General features: G+C 37.2%; 1 protein-coding gene across 1 annotated transcript; it reads right to left on the reverse strand.

Moving 5' to 3' along the window:
- Positions 1-8961: 8961 nt before the first annotated feature.
- On the reverse strand, positions 8962-16877 carry LOC140230241 (dynein regulatory complex protein 12-like). The gene is made up of 6 exons (XM_072310421.1): positions 16781-16877; positions 13229-13300; positions 12161-12280; positions 11549-11641; positions 10818-10948; positions 8962-9148 (listed from the first exon to the last, which is right to left on the reverse strand). Exons 1-6 carry the CDS (start codon positions 16842-16844, stop codon positions 9020-9022), a joined length of 609 nt encoding a protein of 202 aa, XP_072166522.1. The 5' UTR covers positions 16845-16877; the 3' UTR covers positions 8962-9019.
- Positions 16878-22188: the final 5311 nt, after the last annotated feature.

Here is a 22188-nt window from a genome sequence, read left to right on the forward strand (position 1 = left end):
TGTTAAAAGCCTTTTCAAGATGGTACCAATCAACCAAGATGAAATATTTTACTTTATATAACACCTAGGCAGATCCTTGTCATTTGATTGGTTGTTTCCTGTTGATCGTTTGTCCCGTATCACTATTATGTCATCATTCGTGCAATTGTGGCTCCATTTACCGTGCAATCTTAGATCCATACGATTTGCTCCATTGCACGCACGCCGAGAGCTCGGCACACTACGTGTGTGAAACGCTCGCGTTTGCAATGTGTAGAATGCGACAGCATGCTAGTGTATGAAGCGCTCAGCAAGCACTCTCTTGATCTCAGATCCGCACATTTCTCTTGTTTCTAAATTAATAAAACATCAAATGACAAGGATCTATTTTAGGCGTTATATAAAACAAATGATAAATGTTTTTCATTTGTGCAATGGACAGAATATTTCATTCAGTGAAAGATGAAATTATTGATCCATGGCACTCATAAACATTAATTATTTGTATATTATTATAGTATATGAACTTTGATATTATGCATATTAAAATTGGAAATGATGCACAGGGTGCACCTCAGACCAGTACAGTGTGTCGTCCCCCCCCCCCCCCCCCCCCCCCCCCAAAAAAAAAAAAAAAAAAATTAAAAAAAAAAAAAAAAAATACAACCAGATTTTTGCATCATTAACTTCCAATATGATTAAATTGTTTGAATTCTACTTCAAGGTCTTAGAAAATAACATCTTAGCTATATTTTGCAGAAACCCCCATTCAATTTTGTTAAGTGGTGACAGAGCAATGTGAATAATTATAAAGCATGTCATGGGTCTGATTCTGCCAAGTTAGCACTTGGATGCTCTTGGAACTGCATATTAATGTTTGAGCAAAATGGACAGAATGTTGAGGGAAGGGATTCCTGACATGCTCTACAAAAATCCTCATTTCTCTTTGACCACTGAAGCAAATTGGATGGCCTGTAAGATGTGGGTAATAAGTTATAGTTTCATACCCTCAAATTGTATTTGGATTGATTCACTATTTTTAAAGTTATAGTTGTGGAGGGTCCTGTTGTAATTTTTTTTTTTTTGTGGGGGGGGGGGGGGGGGGGGACACACAGTATAGCCACAGTTTGCTCCACCTTGGATTCAGCAGAACAAGAAATGATGTTGCAACAATTTGCCCTACATCACTGTGTATTTGTCAGTCAGTTGCAATAATAAACTTGACGGAAGAATTCATGAATTTGGATAAGAAACTACAGTCAACTTTTCGTAAACCGACCTTGCATAAATTGAATAATCACATAAGTCGAACGTCTTTTCCAAGTCCTCTTCTCTTTATCTCTTTATATTCCATTGATTTTAATCCCTCATAAGTCGAATTGCCTCTAAGTCGAAGTTTTTTCTTCGGTCCAAAGAGATGCTTAGGCAAGGTTGACTGTATGTCAAATAGAGAACATAATTTCACTTACATTGGATCTCTGTGTTTGTACTGAACATACGTGTAATCTCTGAAGTTTACAATGGCAACAATGTATTGACTATTTTGTAATTGCTTTGCAGTTGGCAGCAGTGAGTTTAATTTTTGGAAAGTGTTTTGAATTGTCCTTTTAAATCTTTGGGGTTCAAGAGTCCCTGCAGATTTGAAATTAATACTCCAGCAAACTACAATTTCAACGTAAACACACATTTTCATGATTATTGTCTCTGTGTACAGCAACACAAGGTACATCCAATTACAAAATATGTGAGCATGAGATTAGTCAGTGTCATTTTTTTTTTTTTTCAGCCAAAATTTCATTGCGTCTTTTGGGTCTGTGCCAAAATTTCCTGAAGTTGTACAGTTCAACTGTTATTTGCATTTTAGAAACACATTTAATAATCAGCATGTTTCCCATTTTATATCAGGAATGATATTGTAGTGATACCAAAGCCATTACAGGATGGACCAAAACACACTACAGTTAACAATATTTAGTATGTCAGTATTGCACTTAAAAACTAGAAATGTCGCTTTGGCGACTGGTATGCCTCCGCCATAATGCATGATTTTCCCAATAGGTCTAGATAGTACATGTGGACAATGTGTGATTACATTTTCACAAAATTGGCAAAATATTGAAATGACAAGTTTGTCACAAATGTGTTGAATGTTCACCTTCCTTGACCTAGGTTTAATTGGATGAATAGGAGAGCATGTATCTAGGGATTTAAGGACTTTAACTTGACTTTGACCCATTCATACATTTAGGCATTGAGTAATTTTCAAGGTACAGGTGTGGAGAAAAAGTGCAATTTCTGAATTGAATAGTAAATTGTTACCATTTTCATCTGGCCCTTGACCCTAAAATTCATAAGATAATTACTTTCAGGTAGAACATGCATAATATGTACTAAGTTTCAAGGTAACTTGAGCCACTTCCGAGATATGGAGGAAAAAGTTAATTCAGCACTTTCACTTGATCTTTGACCTTTAGACCTTTGAGGCAAAAAGAGAAAAAAAAAAAACTTTCCAGAGAATTTCTATTAGGTTACACACGCATACACCAAGTGTAAAAAAATAACCCTGCTGGCATTGCATAAATATGAGGGTAATAGTACAATTTTGAAGTCTTGCACTTGACCTTTGACCCCTGACCTTTGACCCCATGAACCCTACATTCTCTAGATAATCACTTCCAGTCAGTACATGTATATACTATGTTCCATGAAGATACCTTGAACAATTTTCCAAGGTGCGGAGAAAACAAAAGAAGTTTTAATATTTTTACTTTACCTTTTGACCTTTGACCTTTGACCTCATGACTCAAACTTTCACCAGAGAATCTTAATTGGGTAATACATGTATACACTAAGTTTCAAGAAAATCTCTTCAGGCATTCAATAGATATGGTGGAAACAGTGAAATTTTAAGTATTTGACCCTGACCTTTTGACCTTTGACCTTTGACCTCATGACCCAAACTTTCACCAGAGAATCTCAATTGGGTAATACATGTATACACTAAGTTTCAAGTAAATATCTTCAGGCATTCACTAGATATGGTGGAAATAGTGAAATTTTATATATTTGACCTTGACCTTTTGACCTTTGACCTTGAGCATGTGCACTCAAAAGTTGATAGGCACAACTTCACCCCCTAATACACATACATGCCAAGTTTCATTAGGATACCTCAACAGGTTTCGATAGTTACCTTGTCCACAAAATTCATTACGGACGGACGGAAGGACGGACGGAAGGACGGACGGACGGACGGACGGACAACCCGAAAACATAATGCCTCCGGCACCACTTCGTGGCGGAGGCATAAAAAAAAGGTTTGCAATACAGTGGAACTTGATATCAAGATGTGATATAACAAAATACCTGATATAACAAACTAGTTTCTCCGGTCCCAATGAATTTATTTCCTTTGCTCTGTATTGTTCATTGACTACTGATCAAATAATACCGGTATATCTGATATAAAGAACAAATTGTCCTGGTCCCAAGGATCTGGTCGTACCGACTTTCCACTGTACTGGGAGGTATTTCCCTCGAACAGTCTTGTTGCATGTTGTATTTTTATAGTCATTTACATTATTTTGTAACTGCCCTATACAGTTGCGTATGTTACAGACATACAAGTTGTACATATTTATGGTGTGTTTTTTTACACCAATTCAATATAAGGTGCACATTTCCATGTGTTATGTAATAAATGTACATATTTTATTATGTCAAATGAATATAGGTATACACGTAGTAGCATTTGTGGTATTGTACTCAGATTTCCCTCTCTTGCAATTACCAGAAAAGTCACGTACCAATAGACATTATAGAATGGGTAGCGAGAATCCTGTGATCTCATTGGTCGAGAGCTGTGTGTTGATTTTGTACTGGCCGCATGCTGAGTCACAGTGGTAAACATGTTATCACGCACTTGTAACAAAGGTTTGTGCACTAAGCAAGCGTTCGCGCACTCAGTACAAGACGCCCATTGGCTAAATAATCATGCATCCACTAAATACTGGATACATGATTTTTGGGCTCATGTCTATGGCAAGCCAAAAGGAAATGCATCCAGTGAATTTATCATTGGGTAAACATAATAGAAAAATGGATTTTTGGCAAGAAAATTACCCATTCTATAACACAGATGATGCACATGTCTTTTCGTGTGTCAGTCGGAATATAGTGTGCATGCGGTAACTATGGAATTTAGCCTAAACCCACTTGGCTTCGCCTCGTGGGGTTAAGCGTTCTGTAGTCACCTTATGCACACAATTCCTACTGATGCATTCAGACCTGTGCGTTATTTGTATATTGTGATGAACACACAGGAGTCCAGGGCCATGAGTAAAGATTGTATGTAAGGATAGAGAGAGAGAAAAAAAAAAGAGAGAGAGAGAGAGAGACGTATAGAGAGTACACAGTAGGGACAGAAAAACATATACATCTGTAATCAGTTTCAGGGAAATGTGCGCTTTCTTTTTGTGGCAATAGTTACTTTATGTGCTCCAAGGGGAATTCCCTGGCATTTCCAGAAAATTCAAGCTTTCCTTGTAAGTGTATCTACAGCAGCTACCCATGTTCACAGTACAGCTGTATTAATACACATACCCTGTACATTGTACCAACAGCAATTCCATGATACAGAATACATGGTTGGACCTACTGCTCATCAATTACTTCTGGATTAACAATTACCTTGTGTATCTTTATAGAAAATATTCCTCAGTTTCACCTGAATTTCACTTTCACAATTGCAGAAAATACTGCAGATTCATATTACTGGCTCAGATTGTTGACTCGTATCATGCACGCAAAATTCTCGGTGACAAACCCAAGTGGCATTTTTTACTGTGCGCCGGTGCAAGCTCATCACTTTAATCGACCACCTGATCTCCATTGATAGAGCATGTAAATCTAGTGAATGGCAAAGACATGTTAACATCAATTATGTTTATTTACTAATGCAGATTTTCTTCAATTCTTTTTCCTTCTGTTTTCCTCAGGTTTTTACATGTACCCGCCTCATTTCTCTTGATTTGTATGTATGTTCGAATGGTCCAGCGTATTGCGCCCAGTCCCACATATGCTTTTTATTCTATACACAAGGATGCCATTGCGCGAAGGTGGTGGATCTAAAAATAGGTGGTCGATGAGTAGTAAACTTACTGTACAATGCACTGTGCTTATACACCAGACACATTACACACACACACACACACACACACACACACAAATACACACACACCAAGAAAGCAAGCTGAGGGCACAATACAGTCTTATACACGAAGTAAACAGTACCCAATACATTTACACGATGTATCAATTACATTATTGTAATTTACATGTTTGTATCACTCACATACATGTACATTTAACAACATGATTATTGTTTTCATGAACCAGTGGTCAATTCGAACATTAATATCCGGCAGCAACTTGTTAATTTAAATATAGGCCTACCACCTGGTAATTTACAATAAATAGGATAATGTTATCTGTACAAGTACTTGACACTATGAAGATACACATTTGAACATATTGGAAGGTTTCAGAGATCTTTTTTTTTTTCTTTTGGGGGGGGGGGGGGGTTCCACAAGGTATCATGTGAGAAGTGTGATTTACATTTGTAAAGAAGTTAAAGCAGGCAGCCACTTTTAACTCTGCAAAAATCAAATACAGGGGGTCTTCATCATGAGCTGCTTGGGAGCACTCATTTTCTCGTTTTATCAGGTCTGTTACGTCATGGATAAAAACAAAACAACACAAAATGAAAAGGACCCGCAATATTATGTCATTACGAGGTATATCACGTATCTCGCTATACATGTACAATGCGACCCTGTTATAAAAAAAAGTTCCAAAAAAGTGTAGAAGTATGGTTAAAAAAGGTAACATTTTACTGGAACAGTATGATTACTCCCACACTTCATACTTCAATCTGAGAATTTACGTCAACTTGCACAAAATTTTGGCTAGTGAGAATTTCCACTTGAAGCAACACTTCGACATGATTGTCACACTAATCATAAGCTTCAGAAATGTTATGTACAAGAAATAAGCCTAGAAAACCCATGACATCATGTACAGGCCTACTGGAGCTTCTTGCTAAGCAAATATCATACACCAGGGCCCCCATTTCATAAAAGATGTTAGGATGGCAATTCCTACTGGAATGGCAATTGTCATGGTAACGACAAGATTCCAGCTTCCTGATTTAAGCTGCTGTTGCTATGGGAAGTCGCCATTCCATCAAGAGTTGTCATCCTAACATCTTTCATGAAATGGGGTCCAGGTGACAGCCACAGATTACTAGTACACCATACCTATGAAGAAAATGTCTTTGATCCAGTGTAAAAGCATGCTGTAATTCCCCCAACCTGAAAGTTGGAGTAAGACCAAAAGTGCAGCTTGATTGACGAGAAAATATCCCAAGCTTCCCCATAACTACACCTACTTCATCAAATCATATTGAATCTTGACCATGTTTGCAGGTCACCCTTTTGGTCTGTAGAACAACAGAAGGTAATGTTTCTTATCAATACATGCAATCATCTACAAGTATCAAACACAAAGATCAAATTAGAATGCACAAGATCTGTTCCTCTCTTTAACTCTACATGCTTTGGTTAACCTGCTGCTAACACATAAAAAGGAAGCATTTATGTGATAACATTTACACTGAAAGCACATATATTCAGAATTACTGATATTTTATGTAGTACTGCATGTATGTTTTATCATGCATGATCAATGCAACTGGAGAAAAAAAATAAAGCATTTTCAAATCTCATTTCATCATGATCATACATAGATTTCTCCATCAAAAACTCTCAGAATCACCATCTAAATACCATTGCCATTACAAAAGCCTGTTACACTTTACGATAATTTCAAATATCAGTCAGGTGAAGATGATTAAATGCATGTTTATAGTATTTCTATTGTTCCTTTTACAGCTTTCAGAAATATCATCCTAACATAAAGGTCTGTCCAGAGATTTTTGGCAGTCCTGTGTAAAGTAGATCTACATGTACATCATGACATTTATTCTGATCACTCAATTATTTCATCGTTCTGCTTACTCTGTAATTGAAAGGTCACACTAGTACTTCCTAGATCACATCCTCTTTAAACCATTCGATCATGTCACATGAAAGTATCAACCTGTTCAGCACGGGAACCTGGTGACCAGCATATTAAGTCTATGGGCATTTCAGAATTCAGTATGGAACGGGTTGAAACATAATGCGCCATGCAGTTATCATGCATCATATTACACCATATTCAATAAAACTGACATTTCATATGCATGGAAGCATGATGCCGATCAAACAGCAATTGAATAATTGTAGGATTTGATTAGAACATTCAATGATTGTAACTTTCATATCAAATCTATTATGTAATAAATAACTTTCTTTACATGATACATCTTTAAGGAGAATATATTCCTATAAAACATTGCAATATGGCACCATTAAAGGATAAGACTATCACTCGTTCATGTGTTGCAAACTGATATAAACATTCAGTAGCTATTGTCATCAAATTTGTTGAATACTCCACATGGACTCCTAGATGACATAGCATAGCTACCACTGTGTAAGAGACAATACTGGGAGAAGATACCAATGGTCAGTGGTCAGTGGTCAATTTTACAAGGATGAGAAACATTTTGTCTGGAGTTATGAACTCTCACATCACAAGCCTCAAAGAGAATATCATATACATTGTAGAAAGACATCAGATATCTAGGCAGGGACCATAAACAAAAAGACAAATATCTTTTTGGGGAGGGTAGAACGAGATATAATAGCCCACATTCAGCATGGTAATGTAAATCAAATCTGTGGTTAAAATTTAGTTTGTAGACTTTAAAAAAGAATGAAAAAGGAAAACCCTGCACATGCACATCTCATTACGCACTCATTGTCAACAATGTCTGTTGGTGTTCCAATGTCATGCACATTAATTTAAGGTTAGTTTGCTATGCAGGGACAAGATTTTTCACAACTGTTTTGTATTCTGGTCTAATAAATGTCACACAGGTTTAATAGGTCAAGAATCTTAAAGCTGTAGACTACAACATCAAATCCCAAGAGGTAAGGAAATAGAAATAGTAGATGCCAAGGGAGGCCGTTGACCAAAATATCATATCCCCTGGTGGTTGTGGATCCAAATAGCAGATGCCTGAGAAGCTCTAGATCAAGACATGGCATAACCAGTGTTTCATGAGTCTCAGCAGTAGATGCTACAATGGGCTGGGGACCGGGACATTACCTGTCCAGGCAGTGTTGACTCAAAGCAATAGAGGTAAAATGTGGCTCAGGACACGGATATTATACCCTATTCAAAGAGAACATTTTAGAGCGCTCCCAGAGCACTCCTGAAGCCCTATAAACTCTGTATGAACAGACGATCGGGTCTTGGAGTGTCCTAACATTATGCCCCTCTCAAGGCTAGGTGCAGGAGTGCTTCTGAAACACACTCCAAACTTTGCATAAATGGTCATCAACATTTGCAGTGCTCCAAAGTTGATTTGCAGCACTGTGTATACAGTTTACACGTTAAAAGTTTCCACATACTCGAAGGTCACCATGACTTTTATAGTATACGCCAAATATTTCGTGAAGTTTTTATTTTCGCGAATTTCGCAAGTCAGTTGCTATTCGCAAAATTAAAGACATGCAAAAATATTGACTCTGATCAAGTTTTGAATGTGACGCACGCGTATACATCTCTCCATTCGGTACAGGACTCCACAATCGTGAATTTAACCACTCGCGAAATCGTCGTCGGAAATTCGCGAAAATTTAGACTCGCTAAATATATGGCGTATACAGTATAAAGTCCCCTCAATCACTTCATGTGTGGTCTCAGTGAGTGATGATTCTCTGTATGAAGATCCAGACTCAAAGGGACATACAATGCACTTCAGGAGCACTCCTGTGCCCAACTCTGAGTGTGAATGGGGTATCACTCAGACGTCCCAGTGGGGAAAGTCTTTCCAACTAACAGAGTACCTCGCAGGCTTTGGATCAGGGCATCAAATGTCCAGGGGGTTGAGCCCAAACTCCAGGAGCTTTTGTTTGTGCTCAAAGTGAATCATCTTAGATTCCTCCAGCCATCTTATCTTGGCGTTGTTCAGTTTCTCCACCATGTTGTCCATTGCTTCCTACAGAAGAGAAAGGATTCATGTATACTTTGAACTCACATACAGTGGACTCCGACAACTTAACTAGAAAAGCACTCTGAGAGCGCAGACCTCCGCCAAGCAGCTACTTTCCACCAATGATCTTGCTCTTCCCAAAGAGATTTTTCTCCTCTCCACCACTTGGGAAAAGCTCTTTGGGCTCTTCCATAGAGATCAGTGATTTCCACCCATATCGCCCGATTTCTCAATATAGAAGCCTCTGTTACATCATAAACCTTCAACTACGCGGCACACCTAGCCCTAGCAGAAACTAGAGCACGCACTTTAGTGCACGTTTGAAAACCTCAAAAATGCGCAGCTTGAACTCCCAAGTTCATTGACCCTACCTGTCAAAATATCAAAAATTCAAAAATTCCCCCAAAATTCTAGGATCACTACCAAAATTTGATAATTTGTTATTTGAGTCATTATCAATCTTTCCTGTAAGTTCCATCAAGATCTGTTCACTACTTTTTGAGTTATTTTGCACACGGACAAACCAACAAACCAAAGGTAACGAAAACATAACCTCCTTCCCTTGGCGGAGGTAATTACTCCCAAAAATGTTGATATAACGAAAGAAGACTGGAAGTCCTCGGGTCTGCAAGTCTTCTTTCGTTATATCAAGATTTTGTTATAACCAAACAAATAAGATATGAAAAACATAGAGCATACAATGTTGCTGCCTGAATTTTTACTTTGTTCTATTAAACCAGAATTTTGTACACGTTATAACGGGAGTGCATGTTATATGCAAATGATATGTTTCAGGCAAACATGTAATTTTGTTATGAAACAAACTTCTACAATATTCTTAAAACCTCTTTCAAATTTGAATGTTTGATCTGTCCCCTCCCCTGAAATCTAAAGACATTTTGGGTAACTAGGATATATGACTTTAACCTGGATGAAGTTTTCAACTGTCCATGTACACCAGCTGCAAAGAGCCTTTTAGAACTCAATCATCTGTACTGGTGCAGAGGGGCAAATTAGTTTGGTAGTTAAGCCCACATCCCAGGTAAGAAAACACATTTAAAACATATAACCACACAACCTAGCAATAAAATTAGTGTTATATTAATTCAGTACACAGCTTGTTGAACACATTTATAACAGGGCTCCACACTAACTTTTATTTTTGGTGGCCCAAAGGGAAACATCCGACCTTTTTTGTGGCCTGATCAGGCCACCAAATTCTTCATTTCTGAAATTTTGGTGGCCCAACGTGCGTTTTTGGTGGCCCCTGGCCACCGTTAGTGTCGAGCCCTGTTTATAATGATAGTAGACTGCATTAGGATTTAACATAAATTTATGCACATTTGCATATTATATATTATCCTATTGTAGTCTCCAGTGATTTAAGCCTGTGTGAGGTTGACTGTTCACAGTCATAATCATTTTGAAAAAAAAAACAGAACAGCATTAACATGCTGCCAAGTCTATACTATCAATTTACTTTTCTTACAGTTTCTACGTTTATAAAAAGTATACTGCAGTTGTATAAAGTCTGTTTTATATCAATGCTTGCTCAGTGATGGATTCAGGTACAGCACTGTACTCTAAGATTATGGAATGATGATTTATTGTTTCATGCATGGACATCTTTACTTTCAAACAAATAAACACAAATAAAGTGAGCTACAAACATTACCTCCAGCATATTCTCGTAGGAGTACTCCATGGTCTTGATCTTCTCCTCCAGTTCACCAATGGTGGCGTCCTTCTGTTTTGTAATTCGCTCCTTTTCCTCCTTGGTGTTTTTAAGCTCATCTTCTGTTTTGGCTGCATGAACACCAAATAAATAGATAAAAATAAAATTATACATACTGGTATATAAAACTAAGACAAACTCACGGGATATGAAAACGTGAGTGGACACAGTTGTTTAACGTCTTTATTCATTTCAGTCTCAAAAGTCTGCAACTGTAATTCATAATAAATGTTTAACTACAAAAATCACATGATACTGAAAAAGTGAAAATTTTCGCGGTATTGAATTTGCGCATTTTGCACTTGACTAACCAGAAACTAGTGCGAAAATAAAAGCATGCTAATATTTTTGCTTGCCATATGTTCCAGTAGTTGATGTCTTGATTCCGCGAAATTAAAAACACGCAAAACTCTTCCTACTCTACAGAGCATGAAAAATTAGTCGCGCAAAAATATCCACTTTTACAGTATTCTTTTTATATGTACAAACATAATAGAGACTATTCATCTTGCATTGAAGAGTTCCATTTTGGCGGATGAAAAAGCACAATAAGAACAAGGAACCAAAAGAAGGAGGAGAAGAAGAAGAAGAAGAAGAAGAAGTTAATAGTGATGATGAAGGAGGGGGACCAAGGTACTTTTGTGAAAATCATCTCTCTTCCTTTAAATTACCAAGTGCACTGGAAACTTTGCTGAGCTCTATTTCCAGCCGTCTGACGTGGGCATCCATCTCTGTCTGCTTGGTCTTGTATTGACGGGTCATGTCTAACAGGTTGGGGAAAAAACAACAGGTGTTCAATTTACTGAAGTCAGCAAACACAATACAAGTATCTCTTAACGGACTCTGTCTGTAATGTATTACAATAAACAAACAAAGACAATATAAAGAGAATTCTGCAATTTTCATTTCAATGAGTACTGTACACATTCCCTCTACATATTACTGACTTGTGATCTCCTGCTCTCTGAAAGAGGCATGTCAAGCATTCTTTTATTTTGCTAGAAATATGAAAATATGTGGAATTCTGTTTACGTTTTCTTTTAATGTCCCTGCAGTTATGTGACTTCACAAACTGCAGTAGTTTTTTTTTTTTTTTTATCTAGAAATGGCTGCATCGAAACTGTAAAAATGCATAAATTTTTGAACGGATTGTCTGATTTTCTTCATAATATATCTCACTGATGTGGTCTACCAATATTACTGCATTCACTCAATCCAGACATATACTGTACAGGGTAAACATAATGAAGTGTTTTGGTCCTAAGAGGGGGTAAAACACCCACCTGACATGACATCCTTCTGGTCTGATTTTTGCTGCTCCACATCCTTTTCCGCCTCCTTCATTCGCTGCTTCCATTCTTCAGCCTGGGCCTGGGAGCGGCGCGTCAGATCCTTCCTGTTGGCTAAAGTGTTAGGACAAGCACACACGGATAGCATATTAGTAGTGCATGCATGGATGTACATGTCTTTAATATGCTATAACTGTATCCGGGATGTGAACAAGCCTAAGATCATTGAAAATACAACTGTAGGTCTATATCATTAAAGGTACTGTTTACCATCAGAAGCAGTGATTAAAAAATATTCAAGATAACACAGGTGATACAAATTGTGTAAGTCAGCTGTATCACAAAACATCCTATCATGTAAAAATTTTGTAATAAAGCCTAAATTATAAGGAAATATCACAATTTTTCTGACTAAACCATATCTGTAGACGGTGTTAATAGTCTAGAAACATTCTCATCATAACTATTGTTCACATTATGTACATTTAACATTATTTAACATTGATCATACTGATTCAAATTTTTACATTGGTTGTTTCTATCCCTAACTCACATTTTAGAACTATTTTGAAGCACTAAAGTTGGGTTTTTGTTTCATCTGGGAATGGTAAATAATGTCTTTAACAACATAACAAAATAATGCAATATGATTTTGGTTGACATTTCATAATCTATTCATCTATATGCTGTAACATAATGAACACTTGTTCATATAAACCTTTTTCCTACATTGTCATTCATTAGAATGCTAATCCTTGATGTAGAGCCTACATTTGTATACATTCCATATAATTACCTTACACAGTAAATAGTTATAAACATGGTATGTAAGTGGTATCAGTGTAATATAATCCAACTACAAACGTGCATCAATCATGAACAAGGATCAATTAACTCTTTAAATTACATATATAAATTATGTGCTGTATATCATGTCACTATGTCTTCTCAAAATCACATAAACCCTCATACAAAAACAGAAATCAAAATATGTGAGCAAGCAGGGCTTCATAAATTTTGATAATAACTTTCACTGAGGTTCAATGAGGTTTTGGTCCTTACCCAAGTGATCCTTCAGAGCATCTATTTCCAACAAAGTTTTCCGGTACTTGTCTTCGATCGTCAGCTCTGCATCTGTGGGTGAAAGATTCAAGATTCAAGATGAAGAAATAATGAACCTGCACAGTAAAGGCAATCATCAAGCTATTCTTACAATTGTATGCAGAATAAATCAAATGGCTTTAAAGGGTTATTTACCCCTAGCTGGATAATACCACACTTTCCGTTCTTTGTCAGTTTCATTCTAAAGATTTATGCAGATGTCTGCACCTGGATGATTTCATGGTTAGCAACATTACATAAATTTATACAAATTTTCATATCCTGCTTTCACTATTAAAATACAGTAAATTCCATCTATTCATTTTGAGTCACAATCAATACAACATGTTCATCATGATGATATGGATAAAAAGGAATGAATGCAACCACACAAATTATATTAGAGTTGCAATGATAAGGTCAGTTATTGAGTTAAAATATTTAGTAACATTACAAAGAAAGAACATAAGAAAAAAAGTTTATGACAAAAAGTTTGCTAAAAATGTAAGAATGACTAAGTCAGTATTAAAGATAACGATACTTTATATGAAGTATCACATAGGTCTATAGGCCTATTTCAAATATAGCATCATGACAAATGTACCAGCAAAAATTCTTAGCAGTCTGAACCATATTTTGTTTGTTTGTATTTTTAGCACAAAACACTTCACATTAAACCATGGTTAGTTAGCCATCAAATCATGACGTTTGGTGGCCATAGACGTAGTTATTAACGCGTAACGAATGTTACACATCTGTTTGAAGTAAACAGACATGTCATGCGGATTTTAAACATGTGGTCAATAGGTATTTCAAGGATGATACAGATAACAGCAAACTTCCATGGCTTTAGAGGAATGAGATGACTCAAGTCAAGATAGAAGTCGGTCAAATCACACCAATAAACGCTAAAAGGGCAATTCCACGATAACACCGTGACACTTTTGAGTATAATTTCACTCATCAAATGTAAATAATAATCAAAATGTAACACTTGAGAAAAAATGTTTATTGTGTATCTATGCATGTCGTCATAAGCAATTTTGAAAACAAAAGAAAGGAAGAAAAACTGCTGTGGTAAATGAGTTAAGCAAGATTAATTACCACTGTAACACCGTGACGCAAAATGGACATGGGTTTTTGTGCACTTTGTTTACTAACCAAACTCTGTGTTCAAAGTTAATGAACATTTTGATAAGTGGATCTGTTCATTGGATGTACTAGAGACTCAATGACAATAATGAAGTAAAATTTGATTAAAGAATCAATTGACAGGAAAACTATGACATAGATTTTAAATAAGTGCACCGTAACACCGTGACTGTAACACCGCGACCTCTGAAATGTGTGTAGAAAACCTATGGAGAATCCTGTTGTCTTACTTTCAGCTCATAATATTTCTCCATTAGGTAGAATGAAATGATGATTCATGATGAATGTTTGACATCACAGTATAACACTTCCAGATAAAACAGAAAATTATTGAAATCATAACAGATTAGCAAAAACAACAAAGTAAAGAAAAACTTTGCACTGTAATGCCGTGACATGTCATATACGTTTGTACACGTTACAGTCAGGAACGCTGCTCTTTCAGTAAAATATACTTTATGTTTTGAGACATAATTCACTCTATCATCATTGAAAGCTGGTTAAATATTTCTGAGTGAACTTTTAGTGTTTACAACTACTCTTTAAAAGTCCAATTTGTATATTTAAAGATGACATACAAATTTGAAACTTTGATTTTAATACCTTTGGTCACAAAGCCAGGTGAACCAACTTAGCAATTTCAGTAGCAATAAAAAGAATCATTCAAGCAATTTGTGTGGTACAAAATGTACCATAATCATTATTCTTTTTCAAAGATGTACTGGAAAATGAACATGTACATCAGTATAAAAATGATTACAATGCAAATTCTCATTCATACACATAAATCCTAGTGAGTGTGGCTCTTTTGATGGTGAAACTTGTAAGATTGTGCACAGCACCATGCACAGGAAAGTAGTATTTCAGTGAGATTGGATAGTTATGAATCTGGTAGGTGGCACACTGTGAGTGGACTGCTTCCATTTTAACCCACCATGTGCTCCGAGTGTTGATTGGCATATCAAACCCCACTGCATTGTAAACACAATTCTCAATTTTTGGCACAGAAAGGGTTAAAATTGCATGATGCTGGCAACAAGTACAAGGGATAATCTTTGTGGATATAGCTTGACCCATCTGTTATGAACAATCCTTGAAAAACCTCTATATTTTGAGTAAATGTGACAGAGAAAGCAGATGGTCACTTCAACAGTTCATTATCATGTGTAATCCGGTATGTGTCCTGTGTTATTGCAATGCAAGTCACAGTGTTATACATATGACACATTTTAATCAGCTTTAATTAATAAACAAAATGAGTTACCATCATAACTCTGGTAGCTACATGTGGTCATGATTTGGGCTATCAAAATAAACCCTTTTGTCTCTGTAATTTTCAAACAATACTAAAAACATCAGTTTTTACTGTAACACCGTGACATTATTGATGATCATGTGTAATCCGGTATGTGTCCTGTGTTATTGCAATGCAAGTCACAGTGTTATACATATGACACATTTTAATCAGCTTTAATTAATAAACAAAATGAGTTACCATCATAACTCTGGTAGCTACATGTGGTCATGATTTGGGCTATCAAAATAAACCCTTTTGTGTCTGTAATTTTCAAACAATACTAAAAACATCAGTTTTTACTGTAACACCGTGACATTATTGATGATCATGTGTAATCCGGTATGTGTCCTGTGTTATTGCAATGCAAGTCACAGTGTTATACATATGACACATTTTAATCAGCTTTAATTAATAAACAAAATGAGTTACCATCATAACTCTGGTAGCTACATGTGGTCATGATTTGGGCTATCAAAATAAACCCTTTTGTGTCTGTAATTTTCAAACAATACTATTAAACATCAGTTTTTACTGTAACACCGTGACATTATTGATGATCGTATTTGCGATGTTTGCTGAAGCTTAACACATAGAAAATCTTGCACTTTGATGATTTGGTAATGATGTTCAACCCTTAAACTCTGAAAACAAAGGCAAAGTTTTTACCTCCTTTTTCATTTTCTCAATCATGCTACATTCATTTAACTTCATTATATTTTTCAGATATACTGTCAAATTTAATTATGCTGATTTTATGCACATATTTAGCAAAGTTAATGATGCAATTTTTTAACAAGATGGTCAAATATGAAAAATTCAGTCCTTAAGCTTTCATTTGATACCAAAATGAATGAGATTTGACTATTTTGAAAATTTGATGGTCATGTCCACTTTATCGTGGAATTGCCCAAAAACATGACTAATGCTGCGATCATAAACCCTACTCGAATCCAAATAATATGGGACTAGGCAAGGCGATCTCTCTTGCAATCTCGCTTCATCGTGCGTGACCGGCCAACTCACAAATGATCCCCGGTATTTACAATGTCTCCTGTCGGACTCACCGTTTTTCTTGCCTTTCTTTTTACCCTTCTTCCCCTTGCCCTTTCCTTTCTTCTTGGGAGGCATGTTGCTCACAAACGTTGACCGCGTTTGAGTTTCTTACGAGGTTGTTTCCCGACTTGGATTCCCACTTGCTGTCTTGCAGTACGCTTTTGCGAGAATGAAAGCGCAGTCTAGTCGCTGATCAGCAGCAAGCTACGCTAGATACGGAACGCTGCAGCAGATAGCAACCACAGAACTCTTGTAAGAGTTCTGTGATAGCAACGCAATCCCTCGTCTTCAGCAGTGTAATGCGCATGCTCAGTTCAATTAAGCATGTATACGGATGTGTAGAGGGGGCACTCGATGGCCAGGTGTCACAATATTTTCGATTTGGAAAAATTTAGTGAGTGGTGATAATGCAGCAAGAGATAACTTGCTGGAATAAAGTTGGTGTCGTTTTGCAGTTTCCTAAGTTTGATTAGAGGATGAAAGCGCTTAGCCATACCAGTTAAAAGTTCAAGTCTGCACAATGCATAGCGTGTTGACTTCACAAAACAACTTCTCACCAGATATTAGGCCTATTTCACCCTTTAAGTTGTTGAAAATATCGCTTCTTCTTGCAATGCATGCATATTCTACATCCTCTCATGGAGGAATGAGTCACACAAGGGCTTATTACTTGGGTAAAAACAAAGAATTACATTGCCTTTTTTTTCGAAATCTATGCTTTCGTGGGTTGTACAGAGACAATAGGGTCAACGTTTGTGTAATTCCCTGTAAACAGACAGATCGATAGATAACAAATGAATAAGTAGGCCTACATGAAGTTACCGGAAATTTGGTCTGAATCTGCAGTCTCATTTCTTATCATGTAAACCTGAAATATTTATTTGTTATGATTTAATTTGGATGTTCAGTTATTATTAATGAAATTTAACTTTTCCATGTAACATTATTATGTGTTCGTGACGCTGATTCCCGCCGATGTGGTTCAAGCAGTGGAAATACGAGGTTAGGACAAAGTCACATATAATTCTCGTTATGGCTGATCTGTCGTGGCAAAAAAAAAAACCCAAACAAACAAACAAACAAACAAATTGCCTTCCTCAAACATACACCGTGAATACCCATCTGCTATTGTTGAACATGAATGACAGCGCTGGAGGAGCAGAGTAATCTTTCAACTGTTTTAAAGATTTTTTAAACCAATGGAATAGTATGTTTTTCTGTTCATGTTGTTATTTTCATGACTGCACGACTTTTCAAATAAACAGTATTCCAGTTGTATTACCATCTCTCACAAAATTGAAAATTAACGTGTTCTTCGCAAATAGCACATTTCATTAGCAATACACAGGATTATGCAATTGGAATAGAATGCCAAAACAATGAATTCGATCTTGTTGATATTGACTTACAGAAAAAAAGAAAACTTGAGATCCATTGTTTGTTTGTAAGAATATAACTCTAAGCGTGTCATGGTCGCCGATCGGAGACCTTAATTAGTCCCTCTTTCTTCTTTTAAAAGATAAATGTACTTTGGGCTTTGGCAATGTTACAGTAATGAGGAGGTGGTGGAAAATGATTTTTGGCTTTCTCCGTCAAACTAGTGACAAAATTATTTCCCAAGGTTTAAAGCATTTTCTTGCATCTAAATTTTTAGTTTTCTCTTAACATTGACTGTTATGTATTGTTGTATCATTACTATTACCTCTTTTGTTTGTGGACCATTCTCAATGTACGCATTCAGTCTTGTTAGCTTGATCTGAATGATTAGAGCCCATTGCTTTGGAGGTTTTTTTTTTGCCTTAAATAATATTTTATTTCCTTTCTCTTGCCAAGAATTCACAATAAACAAAATAATGATAATTTTACAATACAAAGAGTGGTTACATTGTAAAACAAAAACAAGATCATCGATACAGAATATACTGGAAAATGCTTTATTATTTTACTCATTCCTTGTTTGACTCAATGATAAAAAAAATTACAAAACATGTCAATCAATGATCATAACAACTCAAACTTATACATAATCATATTTTTTTTTCTAAACATATAGCTTATAATCGAAGTCAAGGAAGACGTTAAATCGTATTTCCTCACCCATGAGGAATTCCCAACCAAGTGAGGTATTAGCCTACAACTTTTCTGTCCTGAGATCCGAAGGTCGTAGGTTCGAATCCTGCCCGAATACGTACGCCCATGACTTTTTATCATGGCTGCTACTAAAACACTAATTAATTCAGTGCTTATTTAAGTCGATGTAGGGCAATTTGTCAATCATTTGCAACTTTTATACTTCCTTCACATCACAAACACTTTTCATCAACACGTCTTGTTGAGCCGCAGATTTGTATACAATACTGCCCTCTCTTGTTTGTGGCACAAATCCTAATAGCAAAGAACAAAGCAAAACAAATAACAGGAGGACATACGTTTATGGGGGATTTCCCATCTGTTCTGGTACAGAATGATACAGTTGTATCGCAGTAGTGCAGCTATGTAGTACATGTACTACTACACCGGCAAGGGCGAGGGTTCATAAACTGTTACGCTCATAACAGTAGTAGTATCATAGTAGCTCCCAAGAAGGAAAACAGATCCATGATGATGATACGCTGACGGAATACCAGTGGATAGCAACAAAGTGAGTTGAAAGTAATTATACTGGCACTCACTGGCATGGCAATGGTTTAACCAGCCCCAGGCAAGGAGGTATAAGTTTAAACTATAACTGCCTGGTCGAGCCGAGTAGTACCAGGCAGTATAGACCCTACCTCCTTCTGGCCTGGTTTAATCTTTATGTGCCATGGTATAAACCCTCAGTGTGCCATATTATTCTGAGATACCAACATTGTCATGCTTTGGGAAAACATTGTAGTGGGATTTGGTTTGGGGGATGGTTGGTTTTAACTTCCCCTCCTATCTACTGTACCTCGCGACCTTAACCAGACCCGGACTGTGACTTTAACATGACTAGGGGGTCACCTGACTGACACATCCAACTTTATATCAGGTGACAATTCACCCACACGACCTTGACTCGACGCTGAATGGACTCACGGATTAGGAAGGAAACAACTACAAGGCATACACCTGTATAAATCTACCTGAATCCAGTCCATCGTCAGCCTGGCGTAGTCAGTAAGTATTTTACGCTGTGAAGTGGACACTACTCCCACTTTATTGGCGTAGTCGGCAGGATTGCTGGCCTATTTGCGCGAATTTTGCCGATTTTAATCAACCGTATCGGTTGGGCTGCTGCGAGGTAAGTCGCAGGGCAATGGCCGCGTGAATACATTATGTGTGTGTATCAATGTTCGCACATTACGCGTTGCACTGTGTGTATAATTACTGTACTGTAAGTTGTCGGTTCGCGGACCGGGTCGGCGCTGACTGCAGGGAGACGGGGATTGTCTCAGGGCGGTAGCGCTGAAAGGGGCGAGCGACCGGCGGGGAATCAAAAGTGAACGATTGTGTGCGAACTTACACCTGGTACGTGTTGATTGTTATCATCGTTGTGTTTTGTGCGACGTCCGAGCGAGTGATTGGAACGATATTTTTTGATTGCGAACTCGTGTTACTGTTTAGCGTCACATCGTATTATTTGTCAAATCGTCGTCTAAGTGAGAGATAGATTGACGTTCGTAAAGGCAACTGTTTAGTCAGACCGTCCTACTCTAGCTGTTCTACGTTACTGTTGTGTGTTAAATTCTCCTGATATTTTTGTAGACCTAGATTTGTTTCTCTGACTCTAGGTTTGTTGAGTGTGTGTGAATACAGTCTGTGATTGTTGTTTTATATGACGTGCCCACCCAGCTAACGTCTGGGGAGCCGCTCGGGGTTGAAGAAAAGGAAACAGAAACAAGAAAAAGAAAAACGAACAAAAACAAAATAACAAGAACACTTTTGCCCGAGCGAGTCATTTTGTGATCGAGTCGATTGGTGTTCGGTTGCGTTTGCGTCTCGCTTGTGTTTGTGTTTGTTGGTGCTTTTGTATTGCGTTAAGCTTATCACGCGAATATCAGGAACGCTAGCCCACGTTTAATTAGGTCTATAGTAACCGTTCTGTTTGTAGTGTTACTGTCAGCTTTTGACGTAGTAGACCAGGACCTGCACTTGGTCTAACTTCTACTTTTGAGTACATACACACGCTGCGCACTATACGAGCTAGCAAACTTTAGACCCGTATAACGTAGCTAAAGTTGGTGGTACACACTGTATATTGCATTGCGCGCTCACTAGTTTTCTGCGAGTGTGTGTGCTATTGCTACATACACACTGTGTTGCTACGCTTTTCGCGGTCGCTTACTGCACACTGCACAGTTATTCGCGGTCTAGTACATAGCGTTGCATGCGCGCGACGCTTTGTTTGGGTCTTGGACCAAACGGAGTACGGAACGTCGATCTGTTTCGCATCGTACCCGTGAGCGTGGTTTGCACACTGCAGCTGTGTACCATTCGCGCGTCGCGCTGTACGTTGTAATAGGACGCTGCATTAACCGCATTTGTGTATTCGATCTACGGCCGCATTGTCCCTGTACGTGCATCTAGCGGTGTGTTAACACCGCGCAGTGTGGATGAACAGCGGACAGCCGTTCCGTAGCGGAGCATAGCAGTCTATGGTACGCCAGCTGACTCTTCGTGCGTTGTCAGCTGTACTCCGTATTCGTTTACGTGTATTTTGTGGTGCACTCCTGTCACATTGTAACATTGTTTCTTGTTATTGTTCTTTTCTACTGTGTACTATCTTTGTCTCCCTCTTCCCTAATTGATAGGGCCGGTTTGGATCGCTTTTGTGCAACCCACATAGCTCCCAACATTTTAATTGTTAGGTAGGTTTATAGGTTTATTTAATAACAAAGGTCTGGTTTGGCGTAATAGTTGGATATTTAGTTGGCATTGATATTCAATTTATATGAGATATTGATTTGGTCAATGATAACACTTTTGATAAAGGAATAAGAGGAAAAAGTGGTTAGGAAATATAATTAGGAATTATTTGGAAGGATAAGTTAGTTTATTAAGGAGGTTAGATAAATATTTGTTAAAAAATAGTAAGATAATTGTGAGGATTTTTGAGGCGAGATTGTTCTGGTTAATGTCTTACCTCAAATAGGTCGTATTAAGATATTTGAGAGAATCTGGTAAGATTTGATAAAGTGTATGATTTGTAGGTTAACTGTTGAATAGGGAAATAATTTTTTAGGTAAAGTTGAAGAATTAGATAAATAGAGTGAGTATATATTTTCATTGAGTAGGGTTGAGAAGTATAAAGTTAAAATTAAAAGGAGATATTTTGGGATTTAGTGAGTTGAATTTATGAAAGTAAAGTGAATTGTTTTGAGGGTATAGAATTTATTGTAAGATTACAAGTTGTGAAAGGCTGTGATAAAGTATTTTGGTATATAACTGTATTATTTTT

This window comes from Diadema setosum, chromosome 6, assembly GCF_964275005.1.
Source record: "Diadema setosum chromosome 6, eeDiaSeto1, whole genome shotgun sequence".
NCBI classification, from domain to species: domain Eukaryota; kingdom Metazoa; phylum Echinodermata; class Echinoidea; order Diadematoida; family Diadematidae; genus Diadema; species Diadema setosum.